The 15,990-nt window shown below is 39.6% G+C and overlaps 1 protein-coding gene across 1 annotated transcript; it reads right to left on the bottom strand.

Moving 5' to 3' along the window:
- Positions 1-643: 643 nt before the first annotated feature.
- LOC133415911 (organic cation/carnitine transporter 2-like) lies at positions 644-14,632 on the bottom strand. The gene is made up of 10 exons (XM_061702454.1): positions 14,190-14,632; positions 11,990-12,093; positions 11,004-11,158; positions 9,702-9,873; positions 9,491-9,617; positions 7,127-7,224; positions 5,688-5,902; positions 4,664-4,846; positions 3,269-3,398; positions 644-1,997 (listed from the first exon to the last, which is right to left on the bottom strand). The coding sequence occupies exons 1-10, from the start codon at positions 14,580-14,582 to the stop codon at positions 1,919-1,921; spliced, it is 1,656 nt and encodes a 551-aa protein (XP_061558438.1). The 5' UTR covers positions 14,583-14,632; the 3' UTR covers positions 644-1,918.
- Between the last annotated feature and the right edge of the window lie 1,358 nt (positions 14,633-15,990).

The following is a 15,990-nucleotide window of genomic DNA, read 5'->3' as shown; positions in this document are numbered from 1 at the left end:
GACCCTGTCGCTCAGAAAATAGACTTGAAAACAGCTCTGTCTCTTCTTGCTGAACTGAAACTGCGCAATACCTTTTTTTTTACCCAGCACGTAGCAGGACATGTAGTTGGAAATATTGCCAAGACCGCTGCAGAAGAGAAGCATGCAAAACACCTCCCAGGATGGCGCCGCGATCTGCACCAGAGTGGACACGGCCTGAATGATTATGGTGGCGAACAGCACCGGCGTACGGCCAAACCTAGAGAAAATAGACCAGTCCCAAACGGTCACCTGGTACCTAAAAATCGTACTACAAATATGCTTTTCATGAATATTTTAAATGTTCAAAAATTGAACATAAAATGAGCCAGAAAACCAGCATAATTGTCCTGGTGAGGCGAATTCGACAAAATATTTGTTGATTGGAAGCACATACCTTGGGTAACGGGTTTTCAATGTGAAATTGTGGATAAATAACTGCTTTTGCATGTGTATAAACGTATGTTTCTTATCCCAAACTGAGACCACGGTGAACTACGAGTGCTTTAAAATATATGCATATATTTTGAACTATATTTCGAGGGGTTGCGGAGCAAGTCCAGCAGGTAGCGGCGGCAGCGGCTCGGCTGCGGCTCCCCGTCCACAACCTCGGAAGGTACACACGTGAAAACCACAAGACGAGATGAGCGTTCATGCAATATATCCTTTTTGTATCTTGAAACAACAATCGGGCAAAAAAATGCTGTGGGATCAGGATACATTCAAAGCACAAATATTCATACAATCCTGCTTAATTCTTTTGGCTGAGGTCAACATTCATATACTGTTTGTCAAAGTCAACATTATCACTCCCTCAAAGCAAAGTGTCATTTTATGTAAATGCTTAAAGAACGTTCATACCTTTATCGTGCCTCAAATAAAAAAATACAAAATTGGCTTCCCACTTTTTTTTGTATGTGTGAATGCTGACATAACCATTCATACACTATTTTATGTGCATGCTGTGATATGGGCGTGCATACCAAAACATTGCATCAAAAAAATGTATCAATGAACATTCTGTCATGGTTTGGGTTGTGTTTAGTTTTGTTCCATGTTTTCCTGTGTTCCATGTTTGTCGTGTGCTCATTTGGTTGGTTGATGTGTCCACCTGTTCTCGTCAACCTTCTACCTTGTGTGGACCAATCAGCTCTCTCCAGCCACTCATGCCTTGTTCAGGTGTCCCTGGTTGTCTCGTCAATCTGTTTGTATTTGTCTGTGTCATGTCATAGTTGCCAGTTGTGCCGTTCAGTTATTTCACCAGTCATGTCTTGTTTCTTGTTTTGGGTTTACTCAAGTGTTTCTCTGTCACGTTTGGTCAAAGGCGAGGAAGGCAAGGCAAAAACATGGCGGACCCAAGTGCAGGGAAGCAGGGAGGCAATGCAGTAGTGCAGGAGTATATATAATATATATATATATATAATATATATATATATATATATATATATATATATATATTTAATTCCAAAAACAAAGGAAAACAAGGATCATGGAAAAGTCTAAATGCTAAATTAACAAAGTGCAAAATCTAAACACAAAGTAACAAAGAAACACTTGAGTAAAGCTCAATCAAAAAAGGAAAAAAAGGGGACACATCGCCAAAATTATTCATACAGTTAAGAAAAACTACTGCAATTTGGTTACTAATGATATCCAAGTATCATAATATGATTAAAAAATGTTTTTACATTGGTTTGGCTCATTTCCTGAAACGACACAGAGGGTAGTTATAATTTAATTATTTGGTATTTTGGTACTTGATGACAACCTCAATGTTTATGAATGCATTCAGTGAAGAATACAAGATGTAAAAACACACTTCCTTCGGTTCAAAAATTTTAAAAAATCCACTAATTATTAATACTGGAGTTTGAATGCTATCAAATTGGAATATTTGTGTTTACTGGACATCCATGGACTTCCGTGCGGTCTCATCTTCCTTGGTGTGTGTGCGTTTGTAGACCACCTTCCGGCAGCACCTGGAGGACAAAGTTACACCCTTAAAACATTATTATTTTTTTTAAATAGAAAAAGAAAACTATCCTCATTGACCAGGCGCGGGCAAAGTATATTCTTAAATCCGCCGTTCTTGTCATATTTGTTACATTAATTTAGCCCTTTTCCCCCTTACATTGTTTAGTTAAAATCGTTTTTTTTTTTTTTTTTTTTTCTAATTAAATACTTGGCTGATTACTTTGTTTGTATGTACAGTAAAATAATGGTTGTAAAATTAATAATTTTACCTATATTTGTGTAAAATGTATTTTTATTGAATAATGTATCAATTATAGGTAAATTTATTTTAAATAAAATGAAAGAGAAAATGAATTTTTTTTCAAAATTAACTATTCTAGAGACAGTTGAACTATTTTTTATCTAATTTACGAATGACTAAAAATATATTTAAAATTGTATGAATACATTATACGTTTATATTTATTTTGTATTTACCTTTTTAAATGATTAGTCGATTGATTTTTGTACATAAAAAAATGTGATTATAATAAACAATTTTTCATATACATTAACTGTAACCATTTTATAAATGTATTTTATTAGATGAATGATAATTCAATTAAGTATGAATAAAAATAATGGGAAAAATATTTTATTACAAAAATAAACATTTTAATTTCTAGAAATTCAGTGAAAATGTCATTACAAATGTATTTATTAATTTTTATTCATGATTATTAATTATCTCATTAAATTGGTTAATTGACTTCTTGTATTTAGCCAAATTAAAACCGTAAAATAAAGAATTTGACATACAGTACCTACAACCATTTCTTAAAATGTATTTTGTGAAATAGTGACTTAATTTAAAAAAAATAGAATGAATCATTGTTTAATTACTAAAATAAATTATTTTACAATTTTTAAAACATTCCCAAATCTATTTTTAAACAATTAAAAAAAACAAATAATGATTTTTTATTTTATTATTCAAATAAATGTTTTTTGTTTTTTTTTACACATTTTACATACACATTTACATTTTATTTTTATGTCATATACAAATGCCCTGACCCATTTTTAGATTTTAGAAATCAAATCATCCTTAAAGGTCAGAGGACAAAGATTTTGAAAATTTTCTTGATAACTCTAGAACCCCTTGAATATGAATTTTAGCTGACCCCATAACATCTTTGTCATTTGACCTTTAAGCACCACTTTTTGACCCGCCAACACCCCCCCGCCCCCCGACATAGATGACGACGGCGAGCACGGTCTCCCGGCGACTGCTCACCCGGGCTGCATTTGAGCGATGCTTTCCGGCAGGGGCATTCCGTAGCTCTCGGGGAGCAGGAGGCTGAGCAACGCCGCCATAGTGATCAGGACGCCCATCAGGATGTAAGGCAGCGACAGCGAATATGTTCCTGTGGCGCCCAAGCGGAGGCGGGGTGAAAAAAGAAGGTGACGGATGACCCGACGAGAAATAGAGAGAAAAGAGAGCGAGAGACAGAGACAGAGAGAGAGGCCAAATGCGATTTGAAATCCAGCCGATTTCCAAAAGTGTCTGCCCAGTCAAGTACTCACAACACACACACAAACACACACAAGCAAAAACACACACAAGCAACACACACAAATACACACACACACCCACACACTCCTTAACACACACACACACACACACACATTCACAAGAAGTCACAAACACACTAACACACACATGCAAAAACACACACACGAATACACACACGAATGCACACGCATACAAACACACACACTTCACACACACACGCACACACTCCTTGACACACGGACACACTCACAAGCAGTCACAAACACACACAAGCAAAAACACACACAAGCAACACACACAAATACACACACACACCCACACACTCCTTAACACACACACACACACACACACACATTCACAAGAAGTCACAAACACACTAACACACACATGCAAAAACACACACACGAATACACACACGAATGCACACGCATACAAACACACACACTTCACACACACACGCACACACTCCTTGACACACGGACACACTCACAAGCAGTCACAAACACACACAAGCAAAAAAACACACACACCCACACACTCACAAGGAGTCACAAACACACTAACACGCACAAGCAAAAACACACACACACAAATACGCACACACAAACACACACACTAACACACACAAGCAAAAACACGCACACACTCCATAACGCACACACTCCTTGACACACGGACACACTCACAAGCAGTCACAAACACACACAAGCAAAAAAACACACACACCCACACACTCACAAGGAGTCACAAACACACTAACACGCACAAGCAAAAACACACACACACAAATACGCACACACTAACACACACAAGCAAAAACACGCACACACTCCATAACGCACACACACACATTCACAAGCAGTCACAAACACACACACTAACATACGCTAGCAAAAACACACAAACACACAGATTCACACGCACTCACAGACACGAACACACAAAGCGTAAAACACACGCTCACTAACACGCGCAGACAAAACACACTGACTTGAACACGTCACACACAAACACAAACAAACCCAAACAAATACGTACACACACAAACAGACCTGTGTGTCCATTTTCCTCCCCCAAACGTCAACACGCGTGCGGTGTGCGTCGGCTCGTCCTTACTCAGGTAGATGATGTAGGGTGCGGAGACGCTGCCTATCCTGCAGGCCATGGAGCAGGCGCCCATGGCCGTGTTCCTCAGCACGGTCGGGTAGAGCTCGGCAGAGTAAGCGTAGATGTGCGAGAAAGCCACCGTCAAGGTGAACTTGCCGATCATCTCCAGGGTCACCGCCAACCAGTGCAGGCCTGCGGGCCACCGGATACCCGCCATTTTACGTGCAGTTGTAGTATGTTGGTACGGTTTTCCTCAGAGGGCTGTTATTACTGTGAAACCATACAAATGATCCTAGACGCTTCTTATTATTCCATATAAACAATAGATTGATGATGAACTACTTTGGAAATCTGAAGTATGCAAGAAGTGTTCCAGTTACTTTAAAAATGGGTTTAGTAAAACTACAAAAACTTCTACTTTCAATATCTCAAAAATATTCATTACATATGACTATTTGGAAATTTGGTACAGAATTGAGCAAGAATTATGGAAGTTGACACACATAATTTGCTTTCGCAGGCCAAATAAAATGATGTGGCGGGCCAGATCTGGCCCCCGGGCCTCAAGTTTGACCCCGTGTGGCAATGAGGGAGAGAACGCCAACACGTTAGACGTCGGACAAGTTCAGTATTTATAGGCGTCCTTTTCATATAATTTGATCAAGACATACGCCACTGAATTTCTTTTTGAAAATCAATGAGTTTCACTATTTGAATTATTCGCAGCTGTTACCATTCAAAAGGTAATAATTGTTTCGAAGAAAAGCAAATTGTTCTAAAGTAATATTCTTCACACTTTTAATCCCAAAATGTCTTTCCCATTATGTGTCCTCAATATAATTGAATGATTTGCAATTAAAGTATTTTTTCAAATGTTCTTTTGTTTTTTTACATCACGCAAGCTGTTTTTATCGTTAATGGCACGAGAGGGCGGGTCATTGTGTTGTTGCGACACTCCAGAGGGATTACACTTTTTTTTTTTTTTTTTTTTTTTATATAACAGACGTTAACCCTTACCACTGAAGGTTCCTACCTGCCGGAACGAGCTGGATGACCAGGAGGAAGAAACCCGAAGCGAAGAGACTGCCGGCCATGGTGAGTCGGCGTGGGCAGCGACGGAACATGAGCCACGTGATGAAGTAGGCGGGGATCTCCACGGCCCCCGACAGGAAACAGTTGAAGTAGGCGCCGCCGTGCAGGTTGGACGTATTGAGCGACAGGGCCAGGTAGCCGATGGCTATCGTGTTCCTGCGGAGGAGGTTTGATGCCGCTTGAAACGCTGCTCACAAAAATGTTGGGATAGTTGGCTTTCAGGTGAAATTTCCAAATGAAATTCTCTAAAAATGAAATGCTTCATCACCTTGACAGTTGAATTTCATTTTGACCTTCTCGAAACTAAATGAAGGGTGCCATCCAATGTTTGGAGAAAACAAGGAAATGTCTTCGTAAGCTGCTAAGTACGCTCGCAAGGAGTTTGTTACTCCGCGAACAGCAGCTCTTATTTATTTTCTCCGCAAAGAACACATAAAGTTCTTTTAGATAAGAAGGGTTCATTCACTAAACAATAGATAACAAGGACTAAAAGAGGGATGATGAAAAAAGGGACAATATATGGGCAATAAAAAATGTCATGGAAAATGAAGCGAAAAGAAAAACGAAAGATACGGCGGTTGATATCATAGGTGGCTCAAATTAAAAAGAGGGGCACATTTAAAATAAATCAATAAATGACATTTATCCCTAGCCAAATCACTAACACATCAACCCTCCATTTTCATAATGCGAGGTGAACTCACTCGAAAGATGAGCGGCGTTTGGGTCTAGGATCGACGCAGCGGGGAAGCCCAGATTTCTCTCTCCCCAGCCACTTCGTCCAGCTCTTCCGGGAAGAGATCCCGAGGCGTACCCAGGCCAGCCGAGAGACGTCGTCTCTCAAGCGTGTCCCGGGTCGTCCCCGGGGCCTCCCGGTGGGACGTGACCGGAACACCTCACCAGGGAGGCGTCCGGGGGGGCATCCTAACCAGATGCCCGAGCCACCTCATCTGTCTCCTCTCCATGCGGCGGAGCAGATTTTTACCCTTAAAATGATACATTTTCCTTTCTTTAAAAAAACAAAAAAAAAAAAAAAATACTTTATCTGGTGAGATTAGGGTTTACCTCTAAAAAATGTGCCAGCCCCTCCCCGAAATTGACTTTATTCTTATAAAATTATAATATAATATATAATATATATATAAAATGATATCTTTTTTCAAAAATATATCCCTCCCCCACCCCAAAATAAATGTGACTTGTAATCTAATCATTCTTTGTTTCTTTTCAGCAGGGGTTTTATAATCCTCGGTGGATTAAAACTCAATTGGGGTTCTGTTTTTAAAACAGACAGGTCATTAGGTGTGTGTGTGTGTGTGTGAGTGTGGTGTGCGTGCGTGCGTGTGTGTGTGTGTGTGTGTGTGTGTGCGTGCAACTAACCAGACAAACCACAGCGCAACAGACATCCAGCGGATGTTGCTGTAGCGGAGCATGTCGCAGATGTTGTATGCCTTCATCTTCTCAAAGCCACATTTGTTCTACGGAACAATAAACATTCCAAAGAAAGCTCATTTCATAACGAGCGCACATACAGTTAGGAGCGAACAAAACATTTTTTGGGGCCAAAGGTAAAAGGTAAAAATATTACCTTTTTTTGGCGATAAATATGATAAATATGACTTAATTGTTGTAAAATTAAAACATTTACCTAGAAAATTCACTCAATGAATAATGACAATAAATAAACAATAAATCAATAAAATATTTATTCTTTTAAGATTATGACTATTTTGCCAGCAAAAATAAGATTTTATTTTCAAAAGATGACAACTCTTCATCTTAAAGAAAATACAAACGTATGCTCAAGACCTTGCAATTTTTTTCTCAATTAATATGACTATTCTTACAGTTTTATGATTTTTCTTTATCTTGAAAAACAATACAACATTAGTCTCTTAGAATTATGAGATTTTAAAAAATATATATATTACTTCATTTATTGTAAGATTGCAAATTTTTCTTGAAAAAAAGACAGATAATTATACTAAAAATACAACTAAAATATAAAAAAGATGACTTCATTGTCATAAGGTTCTTGCTTATTCCCGAAAGAAAATACATTTTAGCTAGAAAAAGTACAATGTACAATAAGTAATATCTAGCTAGAAAAAAAATACTCTACAATGTTGGGCCTGTGAGTTTGTACTTTTTTGCTAAAAATTCTGACTTTATTTGCGTACGATTACGATTTCTTATCTCGAGATAAGAAGACTTTATTCTGGCAAGACTCTCTTCCGGAAAAAATAAAACTCTATTCTCAAAGTATTATGACTTTTTGTCTTGTAAAAATATGACCGTGAGCTCAAGATATTGCAAATATTTGTCAATAAATATGACCTTATATTCACAGGATTACATTTTTTGGTCTTCAAAAAAAGGAACAAAAAAACCCCACCAACTTTAGTTTCTTAATAATATCACTTTTCACTCGGGGAAAAAAAATGTGATATAACATTTAATTTTCGATGAGATGATGCCTATTGTCGTAAAACGGAATTAGTTATTTTTCTCAAAAATGCAACATTGTGACTTTTTTCTCATAACCATTTTTTTCCTTTGCAGTAAACTACTGTAAATCCACAGAAGGAAAATACGATGTACACTACTGTCACTATAATACTGTCACTCTGACAGTTTAATTCAAAAGTGAGCGTTATTATCTTTATAAACCACACTATTTTTTTTGCATTGGCTCTCATTAGACTGCGCGAGTATAGCTAGTGGTGCTACACAGCGAAATTACCGTAGTCTTAGGGTCATCACATGTTGGGGGTCGGAGAGTGTACATTTTGCCAAACATTCCAGTTCCAGCGGGTCCTCTGCCTCCCCTGCTGGCTTGTACGTTTGAGCGCGTCAACGTGTCAATTATTGTCGGGAGCTGGACATTGAGCAGTGAACCAGATGAAAAGGGAAAGGAAAAAAATGGCTCTCAAACAGCCAAAACAATGCCAGATATGCTGGTTTAATGATTGATTGTGACATGCTGAGATGAAGTGGTTATAAAAAGGTGCATAAGTGTACTCAAGAAAGAAAAGTAAGCCTTTGTACTGTATTTTCTGAAGATTTCGACATTTTTCATGGATGATTTCAAGATTTCTTTTCAGAAAAATAAGACTTTAGTTCTGAAATATTCACTTTTTTTTCGAAGTTTTCAACTTTTTTTGTCAAGACAAATACATTTGGCTAAAATTTAAGCTATTGACATTTTTCTTGAAAAAATGCAATTTTATTAGTACAAAAGTCTGACTTGGTCTTTCAAATGCATATTTATTTTCTAAAAACAAAATACAACGACTCTCGTAAGATTCTTACTTTTTTTGTGAAATTCCAAACCTTTTTCTAAAAAAAACAAATTTCACATTTGTTTCTTGAAAATACAAATTTAATCGTGTAAGATTCCTTGAAAATTCTAACTTTATTCTGCAAGATTATGTGTTTTTCCTCAGAAATTCTGACCTTTATTCCCGAAAAATTCTGTCTTTTTCGCTGAAAATTTCTACATTTTGATGAAAAGAAAATATGGTATTACTCCCATAAAGCTCAGACTTTTTTATCGTCGGATTTTGACAATTTTTCCCATCAAATTTAAGTCATTCCTGTGAGTTACGACCGAAATAAATCACAGACCCCAAAGATGAGCATTGAAAAACTCAACAACTCTACGTGGATATTTTGAGGACTAATTTCCTGTTCCCGCTGGCTCTCCGTGTCCTTTTTTTGCCCATGCGATGGCATGGCACTAACCTGCAGAGGAGTGAAGATTTTTTCCGGCGCCTCTATTTTGTTCATCTTGGCGGCGTCTTTCAAGATGGCCTCGGCCTCGGCGATCCTCCCCTGAGACAGAAGCCAGCGAGGCGACTCGGGGATGAACCTAAACAGTCACATAAACCTCGGTGGATGTTGCGGCTAGTTCGCAATAGCCTTCCTGGAACCCCCCCCCCCCACAAGCACCTACCACCATAAAGTTAAGAGGAGGAATCCGGGCGTGGTGATGCCCAGCAGCAGCATCCTCCAGTCTCGCAGGAAGTAGGCGTGGAGAGGCAGCAGCATGTAGCCCAACGCAAAGAATAAGCACGAGCCCGCCGTGGTGAAGAACTCGCGAACTCGAGGAGTGGCAATCTCCGCACCTGGAAGAAAACCCTTCCACCTCACTCGAAATAAAGCGCCGTATTTTTCCAGATAGTTGTAATCTCACGAAAAGGAAAACAAAACAAAACGAAAAGAAAAACAAATAATATTCTGTGAATAAAGTCAAGATCATTTTTTTAAAAATACTTTTTGAATAGTTGCGCTGCCCGCCGCACTGGCTGTACTCTGGTCATCGAAAAAAGGGCATGATGACTTTTTTTCTCAAAAAGTACAACTTATTTTTGATTATCCTCGAAAAAAAAAAATACCCACTATCCTTGTAATATTATGACTTCTTTCCAAAGAAACTTGGACTTTTCTATTTGAGAAAAAAAAGGGACTGTTCCCATAGTATTCCAATTTTTTTCCTGCTCCAAAAAAATAGGACTACTCTCATAATAACTTTTTTTTCTTGTTTTTTTCCCTCTTTTTTTCCTCTTTCTAAAAAATGACTTCATGATTCCCCCCCACCCCTAAAAATACTTTATTCTGGTAAAATTCCAACTTTTTGGGAGAAAAAAACTTGAATCTCATAGTATAATGATGTTTTATTTAGAAACAATGTGACTATATTCTCATGAGATTCTGACTGATCTCTGATTCTTTTTCTTGAAAAGTACATTTTTCTTGAAAAATATGACTTTATCCTTGTAAGAGTCCAATTTTTTTTATCGAAAAAAAATGACTTCAATTTAATAATTGAATTTTTTATTTTTATTTTAAAATGATATTACTATTCTCCTGAGATTAGGATTTTTTCTTTCTAAAAGTATGACATTTTCTCAAAATAAAATCATGAGATTATGACATGAAAAAGAAACTTTTATTCTTTAAAAAAGAAATGGACTATTCCCATAATATTGCAAAATTTTAACTAAAATTAATGAATATTCTCATCAGACTTATGAGTTTTTACTTGAAAACCTTTCATTTAAAAAACAAATACCACTATTCTCTTAAACTCATAACTTTAAAATATATTAAAAAATCCCATAAGATTACGACTACTACGCTCTTTTTGCATTGTTTGCTATCATTAAATGGCAAAAAAAAAAAAAAAAAATTTCTCCTAATAATACCTTCAGAAGTTCACTCAACGATTTGTGGAGCACTTGTTTGTGAAACGTACCGAGCACGTAGGCGGACAGGTAGTTGGAGATGTGCGACATGCCGCCGAGGAAGTACAGGACGCAGAAGGCCATCCAGGAGTGAGAAAAAACCTGGATGAAAGCAAACAGCGTCTGGCCCCCCAGGGTGACAAACAGCACGATCTTCCTGCCAAACCTGAAAAAGGAATAAGGTGAATACACCAGTCGCAGTGTGGTGCACAAGTGGAGTTGTTCCCATTGCAGCTTCCACATGAGCCACTGAGGACTAAAGTGGGCGAACTCCGTTTCTGTCATTTTTGCAGGAGAGTGATTTTAAGTTTTATGGCTGCAATAAAATCTGGGGGATTTTTATGGAATGGTTTCTTCCTACGGATATACAGGTGCAAGAATTCATCGATTAATCGACAACTAATGGATGATCAAATTAATCGAACACTATTTTGATGACCGATTAATCGTTTACAGGGCTTGTTTAACATAGAATTGTCCAAATTGTCGGAATTTCAGCCTCTCAGCAGTAAATATTCTCTTATTTCTCTAATCCTCAAAGAAAGCAGACGGATTATTTTTGTGTTTCATGAAAATAAGACATTTGCAAAAATGTACTCTTACTTTGGAAAACAGTGATCAACATTTTAGCTTATTTTCGGACATGGTAAAGAGCAAATCAGTACAAACATTGCAGATGTCTCCAAAACTTATCATTCTGGTCTTTGTTCTCACACCAAACGTGACCGTTTTGCGTTGGAGATCATTCAAAAATCAATGGGATTCCTGGTCGGATTTACAGGGGAAATTGTCTGTCTGTTGGAGAGCCTTTAAAAGCAATAAGGTGGTTTCTCTGAGGAACAGAAGCTATTCCAGAATGCCTGATTAAACCAGTAGAACGCTGGAAGGATTCTAATCCTTTAGATTGTAGAATGTTAGCACATTGTCAAATTATAACAAGAGCCAGTGAGTTATTCACAGGTAAGAATGTGGATTATTTATATACGTGTGTGGTAACCTGTCAGAGAGCTGGCCAGACAGGAAGGATCCGACGAGGTAACCGCAATAGTAGACCGACGTCGTCAGCGGTTTCTTCCATTGCTGCGCACAAACAAGGTCCCACTGCAACACACACACACACACACATTCATAAAGAATGGAAAACACACACATCCAAAAAACTTTGAAACACAAACATAATTTAAGTTGACACCCCCATTGTGGAGCCTTTTTTTTTTTTTCATAACGATAACCCCAAAATGATCATTAAACGTTGACGCCATATTATCCACTCACATGAGACAGTGAAAGCTTCGACATATTTTGTGGCCCATCTTTTCAAGGAATTCTTGGAATGGCTCGGGCTAATCGGTCCATAATGGCTGACTTTGCGTTCAGTTTCGGGCATGGGTCCTTGAGACTTTTTGAAGTGCTATTGTGTCAATATGTCAAATTGGTGTCGGGGGCTGATTGTTTCTAACTTTCCTGAGGTCTGCAGTCATACTTTTGTTTTATGCCGAGTCCTGGAATTTTGCCCAAAACTACTTCAGACCAAAGTTGCTACCTTCCCGTTAAGTTTAGGGCATGGTACTGGTCCCCTTTCATTGCTTAGTGAGTCTCCGCACTTGTTGTTATGTCCTAAATATAATGTAAAGAATTGGAAAAGAAATAAAAAATCTGCGAATAAGTGAATCCACGGGTGCCGAACCGGGAGTATGCGGGGGTCCACTGGCCCTCAAAATGGCGATCCATTCGTTTGTCAAACTCCCAGTGGGATTTCGTAAAAAGCCGTGACTTTGCCCAAAATGGAACCAAAACGGAAGACTTCCAGCTAATTTTCTGGCGTAGGTCTTTGAGATTTTTCCATGCATCTTGTTATTATAGACAAGTACACCGATTTTCATGTTGATCGTTGAAACTGGTGTCAGGGGCTTGGAGTTTGTCGAAGTACGAGCCGTGGAATTCGCCACAAATTGGCAGCTTCAAACTAAAATAGCCAACTTCCTGTTCAGTTTCGGGCATGGGGGCTTGAGACCTTTCCCTTCCCTTCCCTTCCCTTCCCTTCGCTTCTCTTGTCTTGTCTGACATACACCCAATTGCTTGTCATTCAGTGAAACTTGAAACTTTCATTCAGTGAAACTTGAAACTTCAAAACATTTTCTACTGAGCGAGTTTTAGTGGGAGGTCTTTCGACAACCCCAATTCCAATGAAGTTGAGACGTTGTGTTAAACATAAAAAACAGAATACAATGATTTGCAAATCATGTTCAACCAATATTTAATTTAATATACTACAAAGACACGATATTTAATGTTCAAACTGATAAACTTGATTGTTTTAGCAAATAATCATTAACTTAGAATTTTATGGCTGTAACACGTTCCAAAAAAGCTGGGACAGGTGGCAAAAAAGACTGAGAAAGTTGAGGAATGCTCATCAAACACCTGTTTGGAACATCCCACAGGTGAACAGGCTAATTGGGAACAGGTGGGTGCCATGATTGAGGATAAAAGGAGCTTCCCTGAATTGCTCAGTCATTCACAAGCAAAGATGGGGCGAGGTTCACCTCTTTGTGAACAAGTGCGTGAGAAAATAGTCGAACAGTTTAAGGACAATGTTCCTCAACGTACAATTGCAAGGAATTTAGGGATTTCATCATCTACGGTCCATATCATCATCAAAGGTTTCAGAGAATCTGGAGAAATCACTGCATGTAAACAGCAACGCCGAAAACCAACATTGAATGCCCGTGACCTTCGATCGCTCACTGCATCAAAAACCGACATCAATGTGTAAAGGATATCACCACATGGGCTCAGGAACACTTCAGAAAACCAATGTCAGTAAATACAATTCAGCGCTACATCCGTAAGTGCAACTTGAAACTCTACTATGCAAAGCAAAAGCCATTTATCAACAACACCCAGAAACGCCGCCAGCTTCTCTGAGCCTGAGCTCATCTAAGATGGACTGATGCAGAATGGAAAAGTGTTCTGTGGTCCGACGAGTCCTCATTTCAAATTGTTTTGGGAAATTGTGGACGTCGTGTCCTCTGGGCCAAAGAGGAAAAGAACCATCCGGACTGTTATGGACGCAAAGTTTAAAAGCCAGCATCTGTGATGGTATGGGGCTGTGTTAGTGCCAAAGGCATGGGTAACTTACACATCTGTAAAGGCATCATTAATGCTATACATTTAGATGAATGAATCCCACTAACCTCAGAAACAATGGTGGAGGCGTAAACGCTGCGGTCATACTCCCACCCATCCAGGCAGCCCTCTCGGGGCACGGCGGTCAGGTTGACGTCGGAAGGAAGCACGCCCGCTTCCGAGTACACCCGCAGCGTGTCCAACCGGTACCGGGAGCACTCTGTAGGCCGGCCGTCCTCCTCCAGGGGGATGCTGGCGTTGCGCCACTCGTCCGTCAGGTTTGGGCCGTGCGCGGGCACCAGGCAGCGGTGGGCCGGCGTGTCGGCCAGGAAGACCACCACCAGGCTCCCGTAACCGTTGGGGATCAGGGTGATGCAGACCAGCAGCGAGAGACGACGCTGGAAGGGCCCCCAGTCCCCCAGAAATGCTGTGTCGGCCTCATAGTCGTTCACGCTGTCCATCTTGCACGAGGGCAGCTGACTCTGGAGCGGAGTATTTTTTTATTTGGACTGGTCCGCTCAAGTCAAACCAGCCCAGCACACACCAGCACCACCCACACGCACACTCTCCTGGACACACAGACACGCATGCACGCACACACACAAAAGCAGAACATTAACTCAAACCCAAATTTAACAAGTAACAACTAACATCATCAACAACAATCATACATGTATCGGCTCAGTCACAGGAAGCCAGTTTCTCTCTGCGATGTAAAATTTGGTACACTGTATATAATGTCTGTCATTAGTCGACCCACAAAACGTCTGGAGAAGCCATGTCTGAAATGATCGATAACCCCACAAATCAGAGGTAATTTTCTCATTTACTCATTGACTTGGTTGAGGTCCAGATTCTGTTAGCAACATTTGGCAGACATGTCTATCATGAGTGGACCCACAAAAAAAGTCTCAAGAAACCGTGTCCGAAAACTAAAGGATATTTGGTTTGAAGCATTTTTAGGATTATTTGGGCCATTTCTGGAGGTCCTTCAAAGACAAGTGTGTCCTAAAGATTTGATCAGATTGCTCCCAAGTTCTGTCAGATGCATGGTGCTAAATGCAAAAAAAATCTTAATGCATGTCGACAGAGTATGATCAACAAAGTTTGATGACTCGCCATAAACTCCAGCTTTACATCAGAACCAGTTTTACTTCATTTGGTAGGCATTTATTTTTTTGATGTCCACCAGGATGACATAAACGTTATAAGATATATCTGACATATCTTTATTTGCACAATGGTGGGCCTATATATATATATATATATCTTTGGTCCACAATTGTCGTTTCTGAACTTGGTCATCGTGGCTTGACGACTAAATCTCTTCATCACCACTTCCTTTGCTGCAATTTTGTGACTTTTTTTCATGCAAAGTCATTTCGGCAGTATGCTTTTATGTGAGCATGTAGAACCAAAATGTCACTCACTGAAACGCAGACTTCCGGCAAGGGCAAACTGTTGTGTTTGCTTGTCTACCTGGTTGTTAGCTAGCTGGCTACTTCCTGCTGGGGACGATGGACGTTGCATGAATGGTGAAAATTCATTCACTCATTCATCTTCCGTTCCGCTTATCCTGACTAGGCTCGCGGGCATGCTGGAGTCTATGCCAGCAATCGTAGGGCGAGAGGCGGGGTACACCCTGAACTGGTTGCCAGCCAATCACAGGGCACGTAGAAACAAACAACCATTCGCGCACACGTTCACACTTAAGGGCAGTTTAGAGTCCCCAATCAACCTATCATGCGTGTTTTTGGGATGTGGGAGGAAACCGGAGTGCCCGGAGAAAACCCACGCTGGCACAGGGAGAACATGCAAACTCCACACAGGCGGGACCGGGATTTGAACCCCGGTCCTCAGAACTGTGAG

The sequence above is a fragment of the Phycodurus eques genome, chromosome 17 (genome assembly GCF_024500275.1).
Source record: "Phycodurus eques isolate BA_2022a chromosome 17, UOR_Pequ_1.1, whole genome shotgun sequence".
Classification (NCBI taxonomy): domain Eukaryota; kingdom Metazoa; phylum Chordata; class Actinopteri; order Syngnathiformes; family Syngnathidae; genus Phycodurus; species Phycodurus eques.
The sequence above is the reverse complement of the archived record's forward strand: the minus strand, read 5'-3'. Positions and strand labels throughout refer to the sequence as shown.